A 25,914-nucleotide genomic window follows, 5' to 3' on the forward strand; every position below is an offset into this window, starting at 1 on the left:
TCCACTTTTTGGAACATCTTGAGCTCTTTTTGAGTGTTATAGAACTTAAGAGGTTTATGTGAATATTGGAAAGTCTTTTTCATGAATATATTTCCATATTGATATATACCTTTATTTTCTGTCTCTACTATGATCCACCAGTTAGTAGTAGTTGAATCAAATAAAATCTTAGTGATTGATGAAAGTGTACATATTATTTAAAACCAGATGCAAACCTTGAATCAAGTGTTTCTCATTGCCTTCAGCAATGCTAAAGAGTATTCTAGATCTATGACTACACAAAAGAGTGATACCATTGAGTCATATACATAAATATACTCTATGAAAGAGTCTGTTTTAATTATTTTTTCATTACTAAGATGCGTATCTAGGCAAAGTGTTCTTTGTAATTGATGCATAACTGCATCACCTAGAAATCTTTTGTAAATATAATAGTGTAGATGCTGTGGAGAAAATATGTATGTAATACGTAGTCAGAGAAAGGTTATGATCCTTGTCAGTCCCTTCCAACTCAGGATATTGTATGATTATCATTCTCTTATGATCAATACATATATTCTATACACTGAGATTTAAATGTCCTCCCTGCTTCTAGGTGATGGAGCTTGCAGGCATTGAAGCACAGCAGGTGGTATTGCTGCTCGAAGACTATCAGTTTGTTCATTCCACATTCCTGGAGATGGTCAACAGTTTACTGTCCTCAGGTGAGTCAAGTCCAAAGAGATTATGGTACTACTTATACCACACAGAATTAGCTCAATGAGGCAGAATTAGATGATGTTTTCTAACTTTATGTCTCTATCAGAAGGTTTAGGTAGCTTTCTATGCTGTTTTAGCTAGAGTCCTTCCACATGAGAGCCTGACTCAAAGTTCACTTAGCTGTCTTTTAACCTACCCTATAGTACAGGTGCTTTCAGTTCCTCTAACGTGTTTCAAAGGACTTCTTTATAACAGGGTAACCACAAAATGAGGATGCATTCTACTCTACAGCTTCCCTTCTATAATAAAATTAAAAATTGAGAGGTTTCCAATGCTTTACTAGGTTGTATAGACTGAGGCCTTTACTTAAATGAACACCAGCAGAGCTCACTTTCCTGAAAGCAGTGAGATGATAAATAACAATAACAAAAGTAACTTTATTTTACTGTCCAGTTCTGTTCCTGAGTCAGAGAGAGGATCACTGAAGGACTGAGTCTAACTTACTACATGTTTTTTTTGGAACTGCAGTAGTTTAAGAGCTGATTGATAAGAGCCCCAGATTTTCCTGTCTCTCAGGTGCAACCTCAAATCTACTTACAGTATCAGATTTCCATTATCCAGTATCAAATCTTTGTCTGAGGATCTAGGTGACTACTCATTTTCATGTTCCTGTGTCCTGGTGTATTCACGGTTTGGTTTGATTTGTTTTGTATACAGTATTGGGTCACTGCCTTTGGGTAGATTTGAAAGAGCTTTTTTCAAACACATTTCAGCAATATGAACAAAGTAGACTGTTAAATAGAATCACTGTAATTTGTTTTTTTTGTTTTCATGATCTCATGAAAAAAATGATTAAGTACATGGGATAATACTCATGAAAGTATACAGGTGAATACTACCATATTTGAATTCTCTATACAGAGAATTCAAGGGAACCCTTCAGAGGAATTTAAAGAATTATAGTGTATTTTATCTGACTTAAATTCATTCTTGAAATAGGAGAAGTTCCTGGGCTGTATAAAATAGAAGAATTAGAACCATTGCTATCTCCTCTGAAGGATCAAGCTTCGCAAGATGGATTTACAGGACCAATTTTCAACTATTTCACATACCGTATGTCACCAGAGTTATAATTTATAATTTATTATGAAGTTACAAAAGTGGTATAATAATGGACAAATAATTTCTAACATGGTCCTTCTATTGTGTGCAGTTTTTGCTTTTAGTTAGTTATTAAATACCAGGCAGGAATAATGATATCTGTGATATTTGAGGGCATAGAATCTCAAATTAAAATTTATTTTTCTGTCTGAAATTTTGTGTTGATGAATGTTCAACAAATGTTATTAAATCTACTGTTGAAAGTAATTAGAAGGAAGAAAGCTTTTGTTCCCTTTATGTTCTGGTTTTTATAGCTTTTATATCTATCTAGTAACAGAGATTTTTTCTATTTGTCAATTATACCAAGAAATCACTTTGGCTTCTGACTAATCATAAGCAAGTTTACAGATAGGTTTCTTAATTATTTGTGTTTCTTCCTTGGCTCAACAAGAAGATTAAATAGTTTACAAATAAATCAAGGAATATGGCTGAAAGAATACAGTCTTAGTAGCAGGCCATGGAACTACTTCTAATTGGTTTTATTGTTCTACCTCAATTGGAATGAAAATTAGTGGTACCTATTTAAATACTGTCAGCTCTCCAGAATTAAAAAATACACTGTAGTATATGTAACGAGAATTCATGATACTAAATAAGGTTCTACTTATAAACATTCCTGTCCTACTGTGATTTGATGTTTTAGGCTCTTTTTTTTTCTGAAATCACCTTGTGATAAGTATTTGAAAGAAAGTAAATTATGTTGTATTTGTTATAAATCTACCATCATGTAGTCAGATTGTTATGTACTAAAAATTTAAAATGTTACATTTTCTTAGGGATCCAACAAAATCTGCATGTTGTCTTGATCATGGATTCTACCAATTTAAATTTCACATTAAACTGCGAAAGTAATCCAGCACTATATAAGAAATGTCAGGTTTTGTGGATGGAAGCCTGGTCAGATGACAGTATGAAAAAGGTAAATTTTATTAATTGTGACTTATTTAAATTAGTATCTCTAAATATAACTGAGCTCTGGTGAGTAAGGTCAAGATATTTAAAGTTGTGAAGGAATAATTATCACTGTACTTAGTTAATCCATTTTTACGCTCTTACAAAGACAGAAGATTCCGCAGAACAGTTGAGTATTATTAGCATTGTTATTTTAGCAGTAACATTATGTTTTGTTCTCTCTGTGGGCTGACCTGAACAACATGCTGACTGCTATGACTGATCAAACACAGCATTTAACAACAAAATACAGACTACAAGCAAAATGTTAAAGGCAATTGTATTGGGTTTGTGCAGCGAGGTTTTGGTGTGGGGGTTGGCCTTCAGGGGTGACTTCTGTGAGAGGCTACCAGAAGCTTCCCCCATGTCAGCTGGCTCCAGGAAGATGTGCTGCCAGCCAAGACTAAGCCCAGTGCTGGCAGTGCCTCTAGGATAACATTTAACAAGTGGAAAGAATTTACTGTACAGGAGCAAATGCAGCTAGAGAAAGGAGTGAGAAAACATGAGAGAAACAGCCCTGCAGACCCCAGGGTCAGTGCAGAAGGAGGGGCAGGAGGTTCTTCAGGTGCTAGAGCTGAGATTCTCCTGCAGCTCGTGGTGTAGACCATGGAAGGTCTGCCCCTGCAGCCCATGGAAGTCCACAGTGGAGCACAGATTCACCTGCAGCCCATGGAGAGCCCCGTGCTGAGGCAGGTAGAAGCACCTGAAGGAATCTATGACCACGTGGGAAGCCCGTGCACATATATGCATGTGCTTGTCACACAGAGCTTGTTGCACAGAACAACACAAACAGAACCCCTAAGCACTAACATAAACAGTACCAATGCAGCATTGCCATCATCCTGTTCCTCTTTCTGAGTGATCTCAGTGAAGGCCAGTTAGTGGATAATATGTACATGGGCAGGATGTGGATTAAGACTGTCTTATTTCCTCTGTAATTGTATATACTTTTAAAACTTCCAACATTTGTGCTGTTGTTGGAATCTTCTGAGAATTAGTTGCTCCTTCTTACAGCCAGGAAAATCTCTTCTACTTGAGAGAATAGGAAGTTATCAGTGACATGGAAGGGCAGAATTTATCTTTCTAATGCTAAAAATATTCATAGATTCCTTTTTCTGACTAAATGCATCATTTTCAGTCTTTTCAAAAGAGAAGGTAGATTGAAAGTTTGTGGGTTTTTAAAAAATTGTAACTCGAATTGTAGTTGTTCGTAATTTTCATGCAAAAAATCATGTGTTTTTTTTTTAGATACCTGAAATGCTTCTGTGTGATTCAGATGAACAAGAAAAGACTGGAAAAACACATAAAGAAGTTAAGAAGAAACATTCAGGTAATATTTAAGTAGACCTACTAGTTATTATTCTTGTTATTAAACACTTGATCCCGTGTTGGGCATAGATAATAACATAGATACTTTGAATATGTCTTTAGTAGCATTTTCATAGACTTTGGTGTCGTTTCCACGGCAGGCATTTTGCACAAGGAAGTATTAGTCTGGAACATACATCCTGGCTGATCAAATGTGGTCTCTTCTGTCACATGCAGTCACTGTGTCTATTCAATTTTATAAACTGATTTAGCTGTATCTTGTTTCGGTCTGTGTCTTCCTTCAATGTGGATGTTATTTTGCAACCCAAAAATTTGATGTTTTGGGATTTTTTTGGTTTATATATTTCATTATTCTTTTTGTAGATTTGCTGGGTTTATTTTAATAATTTCAAAAACTAGTTTCCTGTAAGTAATGCCCCTTTTTCAGAATAATTTGTTTTTATAATAAGACTCCAAGTTTGATCATGTTAAAAATAGGGTCTCGAACATAATCTAAGAGACCAGTGCCAGCACTCACTTGCAGAATACTACTTTTAGCCACTTTCTATAAAAGTAGCACTTAGAGGTCATGGAACCAACAGAATATAAGATGGTAAGTGGTTCAGTTGGAGTTTCTTGTTTTATATTGCTTTTTAATAGGCATTCCTGCCAATCAGAATAATGGCCAAAAATAATATTTAGTGTTCACATGATCATCCCTCTTTATCCTAGATCATCATACTTAATGCAGGCCGCAGTACTTATTAGAGGCATTCATTTATATGTAGATATGCTTTAGCAATTATTTTCTTTTGTAGGGTAGTGCAGTTTATTTTACAGTATCTTTGGGCTTCTTTTGAGAAACTGTTCAACAAACTGAATGGCAGGAAAACTTTTTAGTTTGCCTGTCATCAGAGATAAGGGAGAAGACAAAAACACATGGGCTTTATTTCTAAAGAAGGCCAAGTATTTTAAAATTCAATTTTTGTGGAAGTAGTTTCTTGTATGATTAGCCCTCAGTAATCTGCAGTTAATTTTCCTGGCTTTTCCAAACATCAAACCATTTCAGTATCCTTCTTTCTGAGAAATAGGCATTTCAAATGTACTTACATGTTTCCCTGATAGTACTTTAAAAAAACATAGTCTTTGTGCTTTTTGAATACCCTTAATTCATATCTCAAAGAGCAAGCATATTCTGTTGCTATTTCTTAGTTATTTTAATGTGAGATGAAATTCAATATAATTTTATCTGTGTAACAAATGATGTTGTACAGGTGATTCTGATTTTCTGAAGTCGTTTTTGGCAATCCATGAATCATGTAAAATACACGGAGCAACACCTAGCAGGTATATGACATTCCTTCATGTATACAGTACCATCAATAACAGTAAAAGAAGAGAGCTAATAAAAAGGCAGAACCACTTGCAGGTATGTGTTTAAAACACTTAAAATACTGCTTTTCAAAATATTCTTGCATTAGGAGATGTCTTGTGTATAAATGGGCTGTAGCTGCTAACATTGTTATGTGATGTGTCCTCTATTGGCATATGCTCATGCTGTGGTTTCAGGAGACAAATAGTATCAATCTTAATGCCCTTCTCTGTTGAAGTGCCTGAAAGAGTGAAAAGTGGTTTTCTTGTTTTCATTAATATTTTTTGTCAAGAATGTATCAGACTGGGCATGTTTTCTTGGAAGAGTAAAACATACTTGAAAGCAATTTACATTTTTTCACCCGTGTGTATTGGAATCGTGTTGCTAAAAACCCATCATCTTTCCATCAATGTAAGTCCTGCCTGTGCTTTTATAAATCTTCCTTTTGTAGCTCCATACTCCATCCCTTTATATCTTGACAGCAACTTCCTGCTTCGTGTGATTTTCATGTCCTTCTAGTTCAACAAACTGTTACATTCAGTGTTAACCTCGTGGTGCTCTTATGTAGCTTTGACCAAGGTTCCCTGTGTTGTGATTTTCTTTTCTTTCTGTTTTGGAATTGATTTTGAATTCCTTTGGCACACATCAGTCCTTTGGACAGTTGTAGCCCAAATGCAGTTCTTCTTGCAGATGTTGTTTTACTCCTGTGCTGTACGTATAACATCCTTATTTTTGAAACCCATTTGGTATCTTTCCAGTCACACCTACTTCCCTCCCACCAGTATATTTTGGAAAGATCTGTATGGTCCTTTAGGGCAACTTTTATCTTTACCTTTCTCCCACCCCTTTCAGCTCCTCTTCTCAGTGACCCTTGCTGCTATTCAGAACCACACTGGCAGTCTGTATTTTTTTCTTAAAACGCTTGTCCAAACAAAATTACTTCCTTGCCTTGTATTCTGCCTGCCAATATTTTTCCATCACTGTAGTACGCAGTTTAACAAGATTTCAATTTGTAATAATAGAAATTGGATTTTCAGTTTATTTAGAAAATAACCGGGGTTTGTTTGTGGCAAACGCTCATTTGCTTGTTAAATGCTCTGGTTAAATAAAGGTAATAACTTACATGAAAATTAGAAATGTGTATCCTAAATCAAAACATCTTCCAGGTAATTTTTTTTCAAAAGTATCTTGAAATATTGGTAATATATAATTAGCATAAAGTAAACAATGTGGAAAGTGTGGGTAAAGAAAATGTTAATATTAAGCTTTATTTTATACATATCTATGATTTTTAGAGAGTGTACAAATATGTAGAAATCAGATAATCTATTTTGTTTAATTCTGTTTAATTTTTATAGATTTGCTTTTATGGGAGATATTGTTACATTGAGTTAATATCAATTAAGTGAAATGCTATTGAATTACTGGCAAAATTGTTATGTGCTAGTTGTTGTTTCATTAAGAGTTTATTATTTTGAGATTTTTTTTTTTAATCTTCTTGATGTAATAATACATTTTAGAACGACACATCTAGAATTGCCAGATCTCATTTTTAGGTTAAATAATATCAAGAAAATGTGGAAAAAATTAATAATAATAAAAAAAATAAAATTAGTCTACATTATTCTTAGTTTGTCCATACTATTTGTAGCAAACTTTCATTTAAATTCACTTAAAATTTGTTGCTAAATATCTGCTTCCTGTAAACTTTTATAGGCAGGTGTTTCAAAGCTGAATGAAGCTAAAGCCCTTGTAGATGAACTGAACAGGAAAGCTGGAGAACAAAGCATTTTACTCAAAACAAAGCAGGATGAAGCTGATGCTGCTCTTCAAGAAATTACAGTATCTATGCAGGTGCTGTATACAATCACATCAAAAGTGGAGGGAAAAAGAGAAAAAAAGCTGGTTTTCTATCTTTTGTCTCTGTAACTGCCTATGTTTTGTATTCTTTTCAACTGTTAACAAAATCTGATGCATTTACAAGAATTTGCCTAAAGGAAGGCATGAGCCCAGAGGCTTGAATAAAGTTGCAACAGGACAGAGAATTATGTAATTTAAATCAGGTTAGAACTGGTTGAGTAGGAAGAGATCAGTGCAACTTTTGTACCTGAGTAGTGTTCACTGTTGTAGTTTAGTCTGTCTGAAAGTTTTCCTAGAACTTTGTAAATCCAAACTGATCGATTTTATGTTTATCCCAGATAGGAACTTTCAGCCAAATACTTCCAAGTAGCACTATTTTAAGTAACAAATACCAGGAATTAAATCTGTGGACTGTTAAAAAGTATGTATTTCATGAGGTCTGATTCTCAGAAGTCAACCTCAGAGAAGGTTAAATAATACCTCTATATTCATCACTCTTTGAATCTTTATTCTTCAGCTCAGAAGTACACTTTTTTTTTCAAAATTCTATAATTTTCTTTAGGAGTGTTTTCTCCGTCAAATAAAATAATTGTGTAGAAAATAGGTCTCTACATTGATGCTTCCTGGAATTATAAATGTTGGATAAGCTGTAATGAGTCTGCTGTGACTGCACTGGGGTTTTTTTTGTTACTGGTTTAATCTGGTCAGTCTGAAGCCCGATGTCGAAGACATTCTGTGTGTGCAGTAAAGTAAATGCTTGATCTTCCACAGCATATTTTTCACAGGCTGTAAAAGTGCATTACTTCCCATCTTTGTAAGTCTCTTCCTGTTGGCAGCTTTTAGTACTTTTGGGCTCTATCTGCCTGCTGTACACTGAATTTGAATAATGGTGATTGGCTTAGTGTATAAATCCGTGTCTGCTTTTGTCCAGTAGAGTTACAGGTATGTGGGTAGCACATACTACACTGTAGGACAAAATAGGCCAAAAGCAATAAAACATGATGGCCCCACTGACATCAGAAAAATTTCAGTGGAAGGCTGATTATTTAGATTAGCATAAAGTATAGGTGCCCTCTAACATTTTAATGTCACTTCAAATGATCTAGGTTACATAACAGAGAGAGCTCTAATACAGACAGACTCTTTTAATCTCCTTTCAGAGAAAGACTTTTGACCTACAACTAAATTTTAAGGTTTTCTTATTCAGAGTGATCATTCAGTACAGGTTCATTTGCATGATGTCTAATCTATTTTTATGTAGCTAATGTTTTATGGATTTGAATGTAATCTTCAGTAACATGCTGCTCTGAAGCTTGGGTCAAGTGCTCAGAGGATTATTATTATTTTAAGATTTTCTCTGCTTTTATGCATCTGTTACCTTCTGTTACATCTTCACTCAGCTTGGCAGTTGCTGGTGATGATAATGTGTTATATACTGGAAAAACCTACACAATGAGCTTCATTGTCTTGTGTCTTCTAGGTGAACTGAGCCTAGAATATTAGTATTTTATTTTGTGTGTTTCATACATTTGTCCTCAATGGATAAAACACATGTAAGGTCCTTTCTATTGTTGTTTTATAGACTAAGTATTAATTGTTGTACTGAAGTGTTTAGCATTCCTGAAGATGGCTAATAGCTACTCTCTGCTGGTAGACACGGGTATGCACAATACAAATCCAGAAACAAAAACCCAAAAACCCCAACAACTTACAGTATAAAGGTAGGACATAAGACAAGTATCTGTATGGACAGATTGGTACAAAATTACAAGTAAAGAAACCATTCCACGATTAGTAATTCTGGGCTAATAAGCTGTAGTTCCAATACAACTGCTGCTTTTATGAACATGATAGAAAAAGAGTGTTTTAGTGATGTTCTGAAAGAAATTGAAATAGAAATGGGAGCAGGACAAGGCCAATGACAGGAAAATAGTACTTTCAAATGTAGTGAGAATGTTACAGAGGCTGTCACTCCTGTGTTTTTAAAGGAAGGCTGACATCTTGATAAAGGAAAATCAGAAGCAAAGGAAAAACAGTCATAATGAGCCTCAAAGATACACGTACAGATCTGTCTGTGGTAAAGAAAGGGAAGGAAACACAGTAAAAGCAAATTATGCTTATTCCATATACTTTATTTACCTAGGCAACCTGCCTAATATCAAATAGACTCAGATATTTTATTGTAATTGGTGTTGTGCAAAATATTATAATGAAGACTAAAAGAAATAAGAGACCTAAAGGAATAAAGTCTGTGTAAATTTGCAAACTAAAGGTATTCTTTTTTTTTTTTTTTACAGAGTGCTAGTGAGCAAAAAGCAGAAATGGAAAAAATAAAACACCGAATAGCAGAAGAGGCTGCAGAAATAGAACAAAGAAAAAGAAAAATTGAAGATGAACTGAAAGAGGTTCAGGTAAGAGCTGATAAGGAAAAGTAATATTTTGCAGTCTGATTTTATCTGACTTATGTCCTGCTGTGCAAAATAGTTTTGCAGAATTTATCCCTGCAATTCTTAAATTTTACTCCAAATTATTTTGATATTAAAACTTCTATGCATTAGAAAACAGAATTCCGTTTGCCAGATAGAGATTGTCATTTTGGCATTTGTGTTCTATTAGATAGTAGTTACAGAAAGAGTTTTCAAGCCAAATATTGCTTCCACCTGCAATTTCTATGCTGCCATGCTCTACAGCTGAGTTCTGATTTTATGGAATATTTTTCAATTACTGATATCTTATATAGACCAACTACATTACGTTGCCTTGATCAAGCTGGTAATACAGGACTTGGTACTCTCAGCTGAATGGAAATAGTTTAGTGAGAGATAATTTACAGTTATTACTAAATCCTGAAAAGTACATATCCTAATGACACTATAGCAAACTGCTTGTTCAAGAGATTTTACAGCTGTTAAGCATCAGGGTTTTTGGGAGGTATGTGTGTTCAGTCATTGCTTTTAGTCTGTATTTTTCATCCTATCCATTTAAAATTTATATTAAAGAATAAGGGAACAGTACAACAACTTAATTTTTTTCCTTTTAAATATCATAGGTATCAAGGAATTATATCCTTGTATTGAAAGTGACATGGAACTACAGGATTAGACCCATTCTGTGGTCTTTGATAAATATGAAGGATGTGCAAGGTGTGCACAGTCTTTAATGATAATCTATAACTTTTGTTTCCTGACCGTTTTGTTGCTTTGTTGATAGGGGTGAAGGATTTGTTTAGCTACTGGAAATGAAAAGCTTTTGTGGCCTGTATTTCTGTGGATGTTTACAAAGAGATCCTCAGTCATGCCTATAAATAGTAATTATCATCATTATTAAAAGATACCTATATCACAATGTTAGATTATATGATGCTGTTTTATATGGAAGTATACTTGTTATCACTTATTGAATACGTGGCAATTTTTTACTAACTTGTAAACATGAATCTGCATCTATAGTAGTTTCTTAGGTAATAAAATATTTAAAAAGAACAAGAAATTGTATGAAAACTGGAATGGGAAATGTTCACTTTCTCATATCCTCATCTCTCTTTTTAATGTGTCTTCATGTTTTAAGCCACTGGTTAGTGAAGCTAAATTAGCTGTTGGAAATATAAAGCCAGAGGCTTTGTTAGAAATCCGATCACTACGGATGCCCCCTGACATAATCAGAGACATTCTAGAGGGAGTTCTGCGGCTGATGGGGATTTTTGATACATCATGGGTGAGCATGAAGAGGTGAGAATTTTACTTAACCTTTAAAATTAAACACTAATTTACAATATGAACTACTTCCTATTGTATTCTGGAATATGGTCAGAATCCTTGGTTTCATATGGAAATAACCTGTTTAACATTTGTTTCTTCTTTACTTAGTTATTTAATTATTTTTACAGTTTCTTGGCCAAAAGAAGTGTAAGGGAGGACATAGGATCATTTGATGCCCGTAATATTCCAAAAGAAATACGAGAGAGTGTTGAAGAACTTCTTTATAAAAACAGAGCATCTTTTGATCCAAAGGTAATTCCCAATGGCATTATGTAAAATGAAAACAAGCCCAAAAAAAGACCAAAAGAAAGGACATAATTGCCTGGTTTGCCAATATAATTTTTAGGATGAACTTAAGTAAGAGAAAAAGCTTAAGAATTTTGCTTACAGAATTTTTCAGTATAAAGAGATAAAGGTGTATCCAACAGTGAGAATGTGGTTGGTGGGTGAGAAGGGGTGGGGTGAGAAGTCATTATGGAGTCAAGTACTCAAAGATTTTTCTACTGCTGTAAATTAGAACTCAGACCAAGGAATTGTAACTGGCTCCTCTGGCCTCCTTGTAACAGTAAGAGTCTAATAAATCATTCATTAATTTAAAACTTGTTAATTTCAGTATAGCTTCATAGTTATAAAGATACCCATTGTGGTTTTTTACATGGATTGATGGCCTGCAATATATTAGTAACAATTTAAAAGGTTAGTTCAGTAGAAGAGTTGGCTTATTAACATATTTAAGTTGGTAACTAGAAAATCTGTTGCATACATAAATACTTATCCTGTATTTATCTCTTCTACATTATACTTCAAGGACTTTCTTGTAACAACTTTTCTTCTACTGAATTTTTTAGAATGCTAAACGAGCTAGTGCTGCAGCTGCTCCATTAGCAGCTTGGGTGAATGCCAACATCCAGTATTCCCATGTCTTAGAACGAATTCAGCCTTTGGAAAAAGAAAAGGCTGGCTTGGAAGCGTAAGTTAGACTCTATTACAAAATAAGTGTTTTTCATTCCAATGGTGGTGGGTGGAACTAAAGCTGCCAAGGAGGAGTCTGAGTATGAGGAAAGGCTTCTTTAGTTGAGGGTGACAGAGCACTGGAACAAGCTGCCAGAGAGGTTGTAGAGTCTCCTCCTCTGATGATATTAAAATCGTGCCTGGACTCAATCCTGCTTTAGCAGGGGGGTTGGGCTAGATGATCTCCAGAGGCACTTTCCAGCCCCGACCATTCTGTGATCCTGTGTGAATTGAAGTTTATTAAAAACAAAAGAAAAAAGATAACCTCATCCAGAGGTAATAAAAGGTACATACTGACGCAGAAAAAGTAAGTTTGCAATAGTTTCTTTTTCCTGGAAGCTAGCCTTGGATGTCTTTTGTACAATCATGAGTTACCTGTCTCAGCTGAATACTGTCAGGGAGAAATGAGCATCACAGATATGCTTAAAATGTATTCTCTCAGTGAAACCCATGCTATTTATGAGATATATAGTTCCTCTTTTTTCAGCAATGTACCAAGCATTACCAGTTTGCCCTTAGGATCAGAAAGATAAGGCATTGTCTTATGACCATCCATAACCTGAGGAATCTGTACTGATTGTTTTTCCAGGTATTAAAATTCTGTATTGGAAGAATTTGTTCTGATCTTTAAGGATGGGGTGTTTGGTTTCCATTTTTAAAACTATGTGATGAGAAGTACTCAAAGCTTTGACATGTGAAAACATGTATTTTAATATAAAACACAAGGAAGAACTATTTCCGAGCTATCTCTATGTAAATTACTTTCCTGTTATATTTGCTCTTTTTTTTTTCCCTTTGGGTCCATAGTCTTAAAATAAATATTACATTTTTGTAGTAATCTCAAGAAAACTGAAGACAGAAAACAGAAGTTAGAGGATCTTCTGAACTCTGTTGGTCAGAAAGTATTGGAACTGAAAGACAAGTAAGTTGGGTTCATTTATTTCAAGGTATAAATAAAAGCATTGATGATTTTACAGTATGAATAATGAATTTAAGGAAATGTAAATTCCTGTACTGCAAGATATTTACATCAGAATTAGTGATGCTTAGGCTATCTATACTCTCAGTGGAGATAAATGCTATTAGAATACAGTTCTTGTCTTTGATCAGATGAAATAAATGCTCCTTAAAAGTACCTCCTTCTCACTACTGACTGTGTTGGTAGCCTTCGTTGTAGTCATTGTAGATGTCAAAGGTAGACATATGTTTCTCACCTTCTGAATCACAGAGGACTTCAGTGACTCCTTAGGACTTTGGAAACATTCCTACACGAAACTTCTACTGATCACAGCTTGAAGAGAGGCAGTTCTGCTTCTTTTAGGGTGGCCAATTTGGTGACAGTTACTTAGATAGCTATCTCCTCTTTCCTTAGCCTCTCATCAAATCCATGACTCACAGTGGCATGAAAATAGACCTGGTAAACGATTATACTTTCTCCAAATTCTGTTTAATTCAAGTTTTTTAGTTTGATGTTTTTATTATGTACTTCGTATAGGAGATACTTTACAACCTGACATATGTTGTACATATTACTGAAAGTCATGTTTTGTAGTCTGCAGAAACAAAAAAAGGATAATTCTTGTAATTCAGCTATAATTCATTATATACTATATATTAGAGTTAAATATATTACTTCACGTACTATATATCATATATTTATAAAGTAATATATAAATATATTACTTTAAAGAGATGGATTAAATGTATTAAGTATTTTAAATATGAATCAAAATAATTAGATAGTGAACATTACAAAATAATACCTAAACCATGCCTCGTTTTTAGGGCATGTTCTTACTTCATATTAGTTTACAAAATAGACTACTGTGCATTGAACTGGAGTCATCCATGTGAATTAGTAATATTCTTTTTTAAACATTTAATAGATTAAATTGACCAAATGGTTACAAAGGTATGGTATGGTATTGAGCATGCTGTTGTCCTCACTAGGTGCAGATCAGAACTTTATACGATCACTAAAATTGTCAGGCTGTTTAAATAGAAGAAGGAATGATTTTCAGACATTATAGTCTGTATTTCAAATCTATTTTTAAATGTCACCTATGCATCTATCTAAATTTTGTTAGCTAGAAGTCAACAAGCCCATCTGCCAGTTAGAAGCAGAAGGTACAAAAAAAAGAACTGCTGCAGTTGTGTTCTTCATTAACAATAAGCGAGGCATTCATTACAAATTCAGTCAATTAAACTGCCTTGAAAATAACTGTCCATAAGTTTAGTAGTTCATGGTAGCAATTACAAAGGGTATTTGTTTTACAGGTTCCAGAATAGAACAACAGAAGCAGCAAAACTTGAAGCAGAACTAAGTAAAGCTCAGAAAACGTTGAAAGCTGCAGAGGTACTGATAAGTCAACTCGATAGGGAGCATAAAAGATGGAGCACTCAGGTTAGTGAAAATTTTCATAAGTACATCTTACAGCTGATAATTTGAGAATACAATTTTTGCACTGTTCGGAGAATGTGAATTACTGCCATTCTACATTTTTTGATTTTTCATTAGAAAATAAAGCTTTCCTTCTTTCTGAAACTTCTTTTTACTTCACCATACTTGCCACCTCTCTACCAGAAGTGTAAAAATCCCCAGTATTTAATACAAAACATATACAAAATTCTGTGCTGGTTTTCAGTCACAAGAATGTAATTATTATGATGGCTGAATGTGTCAGCAGTTGGACTCTCCAACCTGAGATAAAGCCAAAAGGGACAGATTTTAAATGATCACAGTCTTAAAATGTATCTCCTTTATGCCATCAGTGTTGGAAATGCAGATGTAGGTCTATCCAAAATGATGGGTTGCTTTTGAAGTCTTCACTTAGATGCTTGGAACTTTTCTGCTGTTAAAGTAGGGAAGGTAAGCATACATTGTTTGCTCAAGTGATGTATTTGAAAGAAGCTGTCAAGTCTTTGGAGACACAGGCCCTTTTACAGCCTGAAACAAAAAGGAAAATCTGAAGATATATATGAGGTGAAAATTGCTGTCACCTCCAGAGACCGGTAAGTAACTTTCATGGGTATCTTAAAGCAGAAGAAATCTTCATGCAGAGATACATGGTCCTGTCTCTCCAATGATACAGGAAAAAGCCTAAACAATTGACTAAATGCCTGCATTTTGAAGAACCAAAGTTAAGGTTAGATGAATCCTTCTTGTAGGTTGACCACCATACTGGAAAAAAATGGAAGATTATCCTCTGAAAGTCGCTTTACAGCTTTTCCATCTGCTATAGTAAGGATTGGATATATTTGAACCCCAGAGTTTAAATGCTTCTAAAAGTGATTCCTCAGTTTATCACCCTGGTACATTAAAGAATTCAGACTATCTATTAATGGTATTCTGTAGACTAAACTGACAGCTAAATTAAACAGAAACTCATCCCATAATGAAGACAGTAAAAAGGCAGTATTTTTCTCCCTTTAGGGTAAGGAAGAAACAGTAAAAATTTGCCTTTAATTTGTGTATCAGTATTTGTTTTTAATGTCAGTTTGGTTAAAGTAAAAAAAAAGTGTCAGTAATTTGAAACCAATTATGGCAGTCACATATGCTGTTGATACACTGTATTTTTCTCCAAAACACTGGAACATTTCAAAACTGAGTTGATTCAGTGCAGATAAATTATTTGACAATATATGATGAATATATTTTATCATGTAAGTGTGCAGTGAATAACAGTAAGTATAATAGTTGTATGTAGTTGTCTGTATACATATTGTAAGTTATACTTACGGCCTGACTGTGACTAGGATCACAGATTTCTTATTTTTCTTACTATAATACTATTTATCCATTTGCTTATAAATTGAACTGTTCATCAAATTAATGGATTTTTAGCAGTTACATTCTCAGAAATATCTGTCCATGCCCTAGCCCAGAGCTAAAAGGAATTTTCCCCATATCTCCATGTGTGTCTTAGCTAGGTAGAGATAGCTGAAATGCAAGAAGAGAAACTGTCTCATCTGTATTACCAATGGCAGGCAAACTTAATTCTGACATTTTAGTAACTGATGAGATGTATTAATGCAGTTTTTGTTTGCAAAACACCTATACATTCTGTATATTCTGTACTTTTTTTTTTTTGAAGGTGTCAGAGATAAGAGATGACCTGGCTACATTGCCTAAAAGAGCTCAGTTAGCAGCTGCATTTGTTACATATCTTTCTGCTGCTCCCGAGGATCAGAGGAAAAACAGCTTGGATGAATGGACCAAATCAGCAGGCCTTGAAAGTAATTTCGTGTGTGTGTTTGTCAGTGTCTGCATGCAAGTAATTAAGCTTGATTGAGGAAGTGAGAAATGCCAGTGAGTTCTTATGAACAGTCTCAGTTGTCTTTGTGATCCCAAATGAGAAGAGACATTTTCTTAATAAATATTTCTACATGCTGACAGATTATTTCTTAGAATCATTCAATGAAATTATTAGGCTTATAAATATTTATAAATAATTGTATCCTTATAGTCCTTGCTTAAAAAGAAAAGTTTACGAAAATGAATGTGTTCACATTAACGGTTGTAAATTTGCCAGTGTATTCTGAATGTTGCTGCTTTTTCAGCAATCATTTTGATCTGTGTGTTAGCAAAGCTATTTAATATTTCTATGACATCAGCTACTTATTAATAATAAGTTTAATAAAAGCAATAAAATAATAGATTAAAGGGAAATCTACAGACCTGCACTCTGTTAGACAAAGTCTCTGTTCTGTATAGACTGGTAAATGCTTTAAAATTATGCAGACTGTAAATGCTGACAGAAACTTACACTTTCATTTGTCAGAGTTCGATTTACGGCGGTTCCTGTGTACAGAAAGTGAGGAGTTAGTCTGGAAAAGTGAAGGTTTGCCTTCAGATGACCTTTCAATAGAAAATGCTCTTGTCATCTTGCAGGTAAATTTGCTTTTTTGGGATTTAGATATTTACAAATTTCAGTCACAAGGCAACTTGAACTATTTTCATTTGTGTTACTTATTGGCATCACAGAGCACACACACACATAGAAATAAATACTTATGTAGCAATGGATATTTTGTAGCAAAAGAAAAAAAACCTGTTAAAGGAAATACGTGTTTTAATTTTTGCTTTTACTGTTTTATTCCATATCAGTCTGTTCAGGCTTAAAGTGTAAATAGTCATTAACACCAGTACAATCAGTGGAGGATTATGTCCTGTATATGCTCACTTTGACATATAATTTCTATTTCTTTTTTTCCTCAGAAAAAGGAAAAGGATATATGCAGATACCATTCAAGATCTATATATATATACAGCTAATAATACTTGAGAATGGGAAAAGATTCCGTTTTATTTTTTATATATATATATATATATATATATATAAAATACATAATATACAATTATGTATGTAATATTCTAATAATTTATTAGATCTGCTAACAAGTAAATATTTAATGGCTTGAGGGGAAACTGCATTTACCACAGGTGATTTGCTTGGATAATTAATGATTCAAATCAGTTACTGATTTTTCTCCAATTTGAATTTATCTTGCTTTATCATCCTCTTTTAGTAGATCTGTATATTCTTTTCTCAGTTTGATTAAAAAGCTTTTCAATAAATACTGTCTTGTACCATTAAAGCTACTTACATGCTGTAATAAAATCTTATTTTCATTTTTTTCATTAGTTGAGTAGATTGAGCTCTTAAAAATTTCGCAGTGTAAAAAGAGCTTTTTGAAGCACTCCCTCAGCTCAAATAATTTTCTTTGTGTACAGTTTTTTTCAGCATCCTTATAAAGCTGAAAATGGTATTTTATCAATGTGATCTACAGTAGAGTTCTCAGCCTCTTGTGTTCATCATGTTTTGGTGCTTGAATACTGGTTATGTTCCCCTGTCTTTCAATTTGAGATCTCTGTAGTTACTCAGTTTGGAATACTGGAACTCAATCTAAAAAAAAGCCCCAAACTTGGAAATGCTTTTCTCTCAGACTGAACCAGAGAATTGTTGAAAATACATGCTTAAACCTTCAGCAAGTTTGCTGACACAAAACTGGGAGACATGGCTGATACACCAAGATGATCCGAGGGCTGGAGCACATCTGCTCTGAGGATAGGCTGAGAGAGCTGGGGTTGTGCAGCCTGGAGAAGAGAAGGCTGCAGGGACACCTCACTGCAGCCTTTCAGTACTTAAAGAGGACTTACAAAAAAGAGGAAGAACAAGTCTTTACATGGGTAGATAATAAGAGGACAAGGGAGAATGGTTATAAACTAAACAAGGAGAGATTTAGATAAGATGTTAAGTAAAAATTCTTTACTTAGAGTGTACTGAGGCACTGGCACAGGTTGCCCAGAGAAGCTGTGGATGCCCCTTCCCTGGAAGTGCTCAAGATCAGGTTGGATGGGACCATGGGCAACCTGATCTAGTGAGTAGCATCTCTGCCCATGGCAGGGGGGTTGGAACTTCATCATGTTTAAGGGACTTTCCAATCCAAGCCATTCTATGACTGAGTCTCTGATACACAAGAGGTTAAAGTTGAAACTCAGAGAGTCCTTGACAGACTGGAGAAATGGGCTGACAGGAACCTCCTGAAGTTCAGGAAGAGGAATTATACAGTCCTGCACCTGGGTAGTAACAACCCCATGTACCAACATGTGCTGAGGACCAACCAGTTGCAAAGCAGATTTGCAGAAAAGGACCTGGTGGTCCTGGTGGACACCAGGTTGTTCATGAGCCAGTAATGGGCCCTTGACTTCTCCTTGGTGTCCTGGTGGTATCCTGGACAGCTTTAGGCAAAGTATTGGCAGCAGCTCAAGGGAGGTGATCCCTCGCCTTCACTCGGCGCTGATGAGGCTGCACCTGGACTCCTGGGTCCAATAGTGTGATCCTCAGCACAAGACAGACATGGATGTACTGGACAGAGTTGAGTGTAGCTTTGTGCCTGCAAAATACTTGTATTCATGATTGTTTCTAAAATGCATTGAGGTCCAAACCCAGAAGTGGCGTAACTTTGCCCACCAGAGGAAGAAAACGGAAAACTAACAATTCTAAGTTTAAAAGCAGCTGTGAATAACAGGAGCTGTAGATTATACTCGTTGAATAGACTCCTGTTTTTAAAAGAAGGTGAAGAATTGCCTAACTTCAGCAGGACAAACATCTAAGTTTGGATTTGGGTGCTTTCCTCTTTTTTTAATGGAGAGATAAAATGAAAGACATAAGTTTCCTCGTCTGTTATTGTTTCTCTAAACAGTGTGTTAATTTAAAAAGTTTTTAAAATATATATTCCATTAGTTTGGGGAAATAAAAAAAAAGGATTTCAATTTTATTCCTAAAATAGATTTTAGTAAATATACTTGTATTTCTTTTTCCCTAGAGTAAAGTTTGCCCATTTTTGATAGACCCTTCTTTCCGGGCTACTGAATGGTTGAAGACACATTTGAAGGAATCACGTTTGGAAGTTATTAACCAACAGGTGCAGTATTTACTCTAGGTCTTTTTTGTTTGAGCTTTCTCTATTCCAAATTTTACAGAGTAGTTTTAAAGGTGTGTGATAGCAATCACCAAAAATGAGTTTATATTCTATGAAGCATATAATTTCTCAAAGAGTTCGAGGTTATTTAAAATTGGAAGGTCAACATCTGGTATTCCTTCTACATGTTTGCTTCTTTGTGCTGCTATCTCCAAGAACGTCATATTCCCTGCTGAGAGGAAGATAGTAAAAGATTGTCAAATAGAGAAGTCTTTTGTATACTTGGTTGCAATTCACTGGATTTCAGGAGTATATATACACTTAATTCCCTGATTGTTGTGTTGTATTATCTACATTGGAAAGAGTAAGTTTGATTTCAGTTTGAGATTAAGGTACCCGAAATTCATTGTGTGCCTGTAACTGTTTACCTGAGTAGTGAGGCACAGCTCAGTTGTGCACACGTAGGCAGGCATCTGGTGCTATTAAGAAGTTCCTTACTGAACCCCACCTGGCCTCCAAATATTGCTTCAACAGCTCTGTGTAACCCTTGTAGATGCTCTCTGATGGTAGTAGATAATATATCTTTGGGTAATTGATTATTTCTCCTGCTAGCTGGTTTGCCTGATTACCTTTTAGCCTCTGTTGTCTATATTATCCAGGATCTGTATTGACTAATGAGATCTTAAGCACCACATGCATGTTTAAACACCTGTTTGCAACAAAAGACTGCATGTAGACCTCTTAATAATGTGAATCCTGTGCTTGGTTCAGTTTTGAGACATAGCTACATATTAAAATTTGAAATATGACCAGGACTTCCAGGTGCACCTGGCAGACATGATGGTGAACCTGCTCTCTTCTGATGGGGCACTTGAAGATCTAGGCATGTTAGATAGGTTTTCTGCATGTCAGTAGCTGAGTAGATCAAATTTATTTCAACTAAACATTTATGGCTAAACCCTGAAGTACCATATGCCTGTAGTAGGATTTTTCATCTGTACTACTGATTTTTAGATTTGGACTATATGGTGTAGTGCCTTCCTACTCATTCTGAAGTGTTCACGTTTTTCAAAGAAGCATGAATCAAAGGAATATATTTTTATTTACCTAGGACACCAACTTCCTAACTGCTCTTGAGCTGGCAGTGAGATTTGGGAAAACGCTTATTATACAGGAAATGGATGGAGTGGAGCCTGTACTTTACCCATTGCTAAGAAAAGATCTTGTTGCTCAAGGTAAATCACCAAGATCTTCGCAAATGCTTGTTCAAAACTTCTGTAATTTAGATCTATTTATATAAAACTTGATTTTTCTGAAAACATGAATATTGTGTAGTTGTTTTCCTCTGTAGTATTAGCCTGCTGCTAATGCTTCAGTGCATGAAATATGTTGGAGATACGTTCTTATTTAGTAAGTGGAAAAATACTGAAAAGTATTTAAAACTTTTTTGTAATTGAAATTAAAATAATGTGTTTTTATCGACTCTTAAAATTTAAATTTTAAGTTAATTTCTAGTGATGATTTCAGACACATAGTTTTAATTGGAAACTTGGGCCTTAAATAAACCAGAAGTTACACAGCTGTTTGTGCAATTAGAAATCAAAGGTTTAGGATGTTGGTGTTCCTGCTTCTCTTGCATTTCTCTGAAACTAAAGAAGACGCGCAAATCTGTTCCTGATGTGCCTTTGGAATGGGGAGGGTCATAGAGATCAGCAAAATGGTGGAATTTGGTGAAAGGAGTCCCTTAACCAATGCAAGAAAAAGGAAAAAACACAACATTTAAGTTTTGCAATATAATATCTCTGGTTTGGACAGATAATGTGTTCTATCTAACTGTCTATATAACTGCTTTGGACTCAGTTGCTTTAAAAATTTTTTTTTAGTATGAAAAATTGTGATCAAAGTTTCGCAAAAATAAATAGTAATTATGCAAGTATCTCAGCATGAATTTTGTTGTATTATGTTACATATTTTGAAATTATATCACGAGAACTGGATGAATTAAAAAATACAGCAATGTGTGTTTTAAATACTTTACAAATTACAGTAATTAAAATAGATTTGTATTACCCTTTGTAATCATATTTCTGCCTCAAGTGATAATTTCTCAGCATATACCACAGCATATGCATGTAATTTACTGTATGAACTTTGGGTACTGAAAATAACTCAAGACTTTTTTTGCTGTCATTTCATCTACTATTGAGATCTAATGATGTGTGAGGTAGCAGTAATTTTTTAAATGTAGGTACATACTAAAAATAAATGCAAAAACCATAGGATTCTTACGTACATTTATCTCCAATATCAGAAAGATCTGTTTAGGGAGAAGAAAGTCAGCCTAGATCAGCCTGCCATTACAGATGTGCTTGCTTGTTTATTCTCATTGAAAGAACACCACCAGAGCAGTGATTTCAGGGGTCTGTGGGGGGTTAGGTAGAGCACTGTAACAATTTTTTTTTTGCCCCTCTAGCTTCTGCTGAATTTTGGAAAGCTGATGAGATACAGTATGAGAGATGACTATGTCTGCAGAACTGTGGAGAAAGCAGATTAAATTCAAATATACCAGTTTGTTCAGGAAAATTGCTCATAACACTCAGACATCCTCTTTTGCTTGTTAATGAGCTATGTTAATTCCAGGTCTGTGCAGGTCCAAACTAGAGAGCTGCTATTGGAAAAGGAAGAATGGGTCACTATCTGAACCTTTTCCATCACTTTACAAGCAAGCATGCACTTCTTCTTTTTGTCAAAATGTGGCTGTGGGGGCCTGTCTGCATTATTTGGCTTGTGATGACTGTACATCTCTTCATTACTTGGAATGACATGTTAAGAAAAATGTGAATGTATATACTGCAGTAAATTCGTCTTTGTACAGCTTCCATTTTCTGTTTAACATTTTTACAGCATAGTCCTAAAATTTATACTGATCTTTGGCATAGAGGCAAAATTGGTATGTGATTTTCATCTCTACCAGTGTTTTAGCCAGAGATCTATATTTGTGATCTGCACTCAGTGCTAAAAGTAGAGAAGCACCTAAGTATGCCATCTTGGAAAGTTTTCTGTAATGGAAATTTTCACTTTTCATCTTATAATTCTGTTCTTATTTCTTTTTCAGTATCAGGAGGCAAAATCTCACTCTAATCATGGGATTGTCTGAGTCTATTATTTTCTAACCCTGATAGAATGGAAACCTGTTATGGAAGGGGGGGGGGCATACATGTAGTTTTATTCTGTAACAGGCATGTTGAGAAATACTAGGAGTATAAACAGACTGAAACCATGACATTAGTTATTTAATAAATCACTTGTTTCTTTCGTAATATGATTAAATTAAATGTATTTATAGTAATACAAATTTATGGGATATTTCTTGATGGGGTATTTTTCTTTCATTCTACTGTCTAGATATTCCATCATTTTTAGTTTCATAGATTTGCTCTATAACAGTTATCATAGAAAATAGTATCTTAATAGAATTATGATTATACAACAACATCAACCTTCTACAAATAAATATAACAGATACAGAGATGAAATCTCATGGGTTTGGATGACATTTCAGGAAATATTGAACCATCTTAATTAGCCATTGTATAATAATGGCTAGTATAGAGTGGTAGACCAATGTTTAAAGGTAAAGGAATGTGTTTAAATTATGACAAGACTCATACATAAGGGGGATTCTCGAGGTCATCTTCTGTGGTGTTTTGTCTCCTATTCATGGTCTGAAGATTTCAAGAAGTCATTAGTATTACTTCTATGTCAAGTGCATTTTTTGTCTTTTATGCTTTGTGTTCTGGGTAAGAAAAATTAAATTACTCAGGTGTATTAAATATTCTTACTATGTAATTTCATGTAGTAGTGTTACGTTATTACTTTTCTATCTGTAAAAATCAGGTTAGGATGTGTTCTTTAAATTTTTTGAATTTGTATTTTTTTCCAATCAATTTATAAATACATACTGTAAAATATATTTAGATCCATTGGTCATAAAGTATTACACAAATGCCATTGTTTTCAGATAATTTTAGAATGTTCCAATCAGAGTGAGTATAGCATCTATTTATTATTTACAGGACCCCGTTATGCTGTACAAATAGGTGAAAAAATGATTGATTATAATGAAGAGTTCCGTCTTTTTCTATCTACAAGGAACCCAAATCCCTTCATTCCACCTGATGCTTCTTCAATTGTTACAGAAGTAAACTTTACCACAACAGCAAGTGGCTTAAGAGGACAGGTGGGCATTTAGAATAAAACCAGTGTATGTATAGTAGTGAACATGCATAGCTGCATCCAGCATCTGGAATAAACCAGTGCAGTTTGTGTTAATGGTTATGGAGGTACTTTCTAGCTCACAAATATAAATAGTAAAATTTTTATGTACTTTGGAACCAAGGAGTGAGTCCAGTAGAGAAAATGAAAATGTTCTCATTGACTTCAGCTGCAACAGATTAATTGCTAAGCCTTTGCTTTCTGTTCAAGATGCATTTATGGTACCATGGAAACATTTCTGTTATAGCTCTCCAGTGTCCTACTTAGAGAGTAATGCTGGTACCATCAAGACACTTTGTGTACAGACAAATGTAGTGAAACCAAAATACTGTGTATTTTATTTCCTTTAAAATGCTAGTAGGTTTTGGGGTTTTCTCTATAAAGTCTAGAAATCAAAATGTAACATACAAATGGAAGAAAAAGGAGATAAATTAAGGGAAGAAAATCCCCTCTTTATTTGGTAGGAAACAAGCTTTCTATACTAACAAGATGCTTAGAATGGGGTAGATAGGATGTTCATAAGTAAGATATAATTGAAAATATGAAGCATAGATAACCACATGGATTTGCTCCTTCCTCTGGCGATAGAGAATTGGCATCATACAATGTATCCATGACAACTGACCCCTCTTTACGTGGAAATGCAGAAAAACCCCCAACTTTGTTTTTGTTTTCTTTGTTTTTAGCTTTTGGCTTTAACGATTCAGCATGAAAAGCCTGATTTGGAAGAGCAGAAGACAAAACTGTTACAACAGGAAGAAGATAAGAAGATACAGTTAGCTAAGCTTGAGGATTCTCTTTTGGAGGTAAAACAAATTTACCTCTTGTATATCTGTTAGACCAGTAAGATAATGATCACATTGGCATGTGTTTGAATGAAGATGCTGGGAGTGTTGGAATAATGAGCCCTCAGGATTTTTGATTACAGAAAATAAAGGCTTTATTTGCCTGCACCTGTTGGAAGCGTAGAGTAGATAAAAATGTACATCTGTTATGAAACCATAGTATTTCAATACATCAAGCATTTTCATAGTTAAATTTATGAATTTGTTGAACTAGATTTAGGCTGATTTAGATTGATTAGAAATTTAATTAATTTTAACACACCAAGAAGAGAAACTTTATTAAAAATGATACTATTTCATTCTGAAATTATGAGTTGAAAAAAATACCAGATTTTTAAACTTGTAAATCATGTCAAAGGATTCTTTCTCAACTTGAGAAATGATCCTGTGTTGTGAAAACAATAAAAAATTCCCACTACAAAATTGAAAGATTGCTGAGAGAGACATCTAAAATTTTAAACCTCCACAATTGTTTCTTATTAGCAATGAGCTGTAATATTCTTTCCAGTTAAACATTCCCTGTCTTGCATTTAAAATTAATATTCTCAATTTTCAGTTCATCTTTTTATTTTATTGAAAGTATTTATACTCAGAAACAGCTGTTCACCTTATAAGGAAGGATTGTTTTATTTTTTGCCTGTGTCTTGTCATGGATTTCACATAAATCGTACTTCATGCTTGTAGGAATGGATCCTCAAATCCTCTGTCTTTCTAAAAGGTCAGAGATGCAGGGAGATTGACCTGGTGCCTTAAAACCCTCAGTATGAAGCTAAGTCACAGAACTTTGCAGTATTGAGTGCAGTGGATTAACATAACAGTTTTTACAGATTAGCCTGGCCATTCATTACACTGGCCCACAAGAGAGCTGGAGAGGGACTTATTACTAGGACATGCAGTGACAAGACAAGGGAATGGCTTTTAGCCTGCAAGAGGATAGGTTTAGATTAGACACTATGAAGAAATTCTCTGCTGTGAGGGTGGTAAGGCACCAGCTCCTCTGGGAACCTCTGGGAACAGGTTCCCCAGAGAACTTGTGGATGCCTCATCCCTGGAAGTGTTCAAGGCCAGTTTGGATGGAGCTTTGAGAAACCTGATGTAGTGAGTGGCATCCCTACCCATGGCAGGGGAGTTGGCACTAGATGGTCTCTTCCAACCCAAACCATTTTATGATTCTATGATTAGTAGCTCAGTTTTAGAATTCTGCATATAATTATCTGATGTGATTTGAATTTCCACATTTACAGTCCCT

At 34.7% G+C, this 25,914-nt stretch overlaps 1 protein-coding gene across 5 annotated transcripts in view; it reads left to right on the forward strand.

Moving 5' to 3' along the window:
- DYNC2H1 (dynein cytoplasmic 2 heavy chain 1) overlaps window positions 1–25,914 on the forward strand; it is a 155,044-nt gene that overhangs the window by 44,100 nt on the left and 85,030 nt on the right. For all 5 annotated transcript variants that reach the window (XM_032099265.1, XM_032099266.1, XM_032099268.1 and 2 more), the window contains exons 50-67: window positions 596–704; window positions 1,699–1,812; window positions 2,637–2,779; window positions 4,060–4,141; window positions 5,394–5,548; window positions 7,208–7,345; window positions 9,649–9,762; window positions 10,919–11,079; window positions 11,238–11,361; window positions 11,958–12,079; window positions 12,956–13,042; window positions 14,398–14,524; window positions 16,215–16,356; window positions 16,902–17,011; window positions 19,450–19,548; window positions 20,657–20,780; window positions 23,622–23,785; window positions 24,507–24,626. In XM_032099265.1, coding sequence (XP_031955156.1) covers window positions 596–704; window positions 1,699–1,812; window positions 2,637–2,779; window positions 4,060–4,141; window positions 5,394–5,548; window positions 7,208–7,345; window positions 9,649–9,762; window positions 10,919–11,079; window positions 11,238–11,361; window positions 11,958–12,079; window positions 12,956–13,042; window positions 14,398–14,524; window positions 16,215–16,356; window positions 16,902–17,011; window positions 19,450–19,548; window positions 20,657–20,780; window positions 23,622–23,785; window positions 24,507–24,626 — 2,235 coding nt within the window. The remainder of the gene's footprint in view (window positions 1–595; window positions 705–1,698; window positions 1,813–2,636; window positions 2,780–4,059; window positions 4,142–5,393; window positions 5,549–7,207; window positions 7,346–9,648; window positions 9,763–10,918; window positions 11,080–11,237; window positions 11,362–11,957; window positions 12,080–12,955; window positions 13,043–14,397; window positions 14,525–16,214; window positions 16,357–16,901; window positions 17,012–19,449; window positions 19,549–20,656; window positions 20,781–23,621; window positions 23,786–24,506; window positions 24,627–25,914) is intronic.

Source organism: Corvus moneduloides, chromosome 2, assembly GCF_009650955.1.
Source record: "Corvus moneduloides isolate bCorMon1 chromosome 2, bCorMon1.pri, whole genome shotgun sequence".
NCBI lineage: Eukaryota > Metazoa > Chordata > Aves > Passeriformes > Corvidae > Corvus > Corvus moneduloides.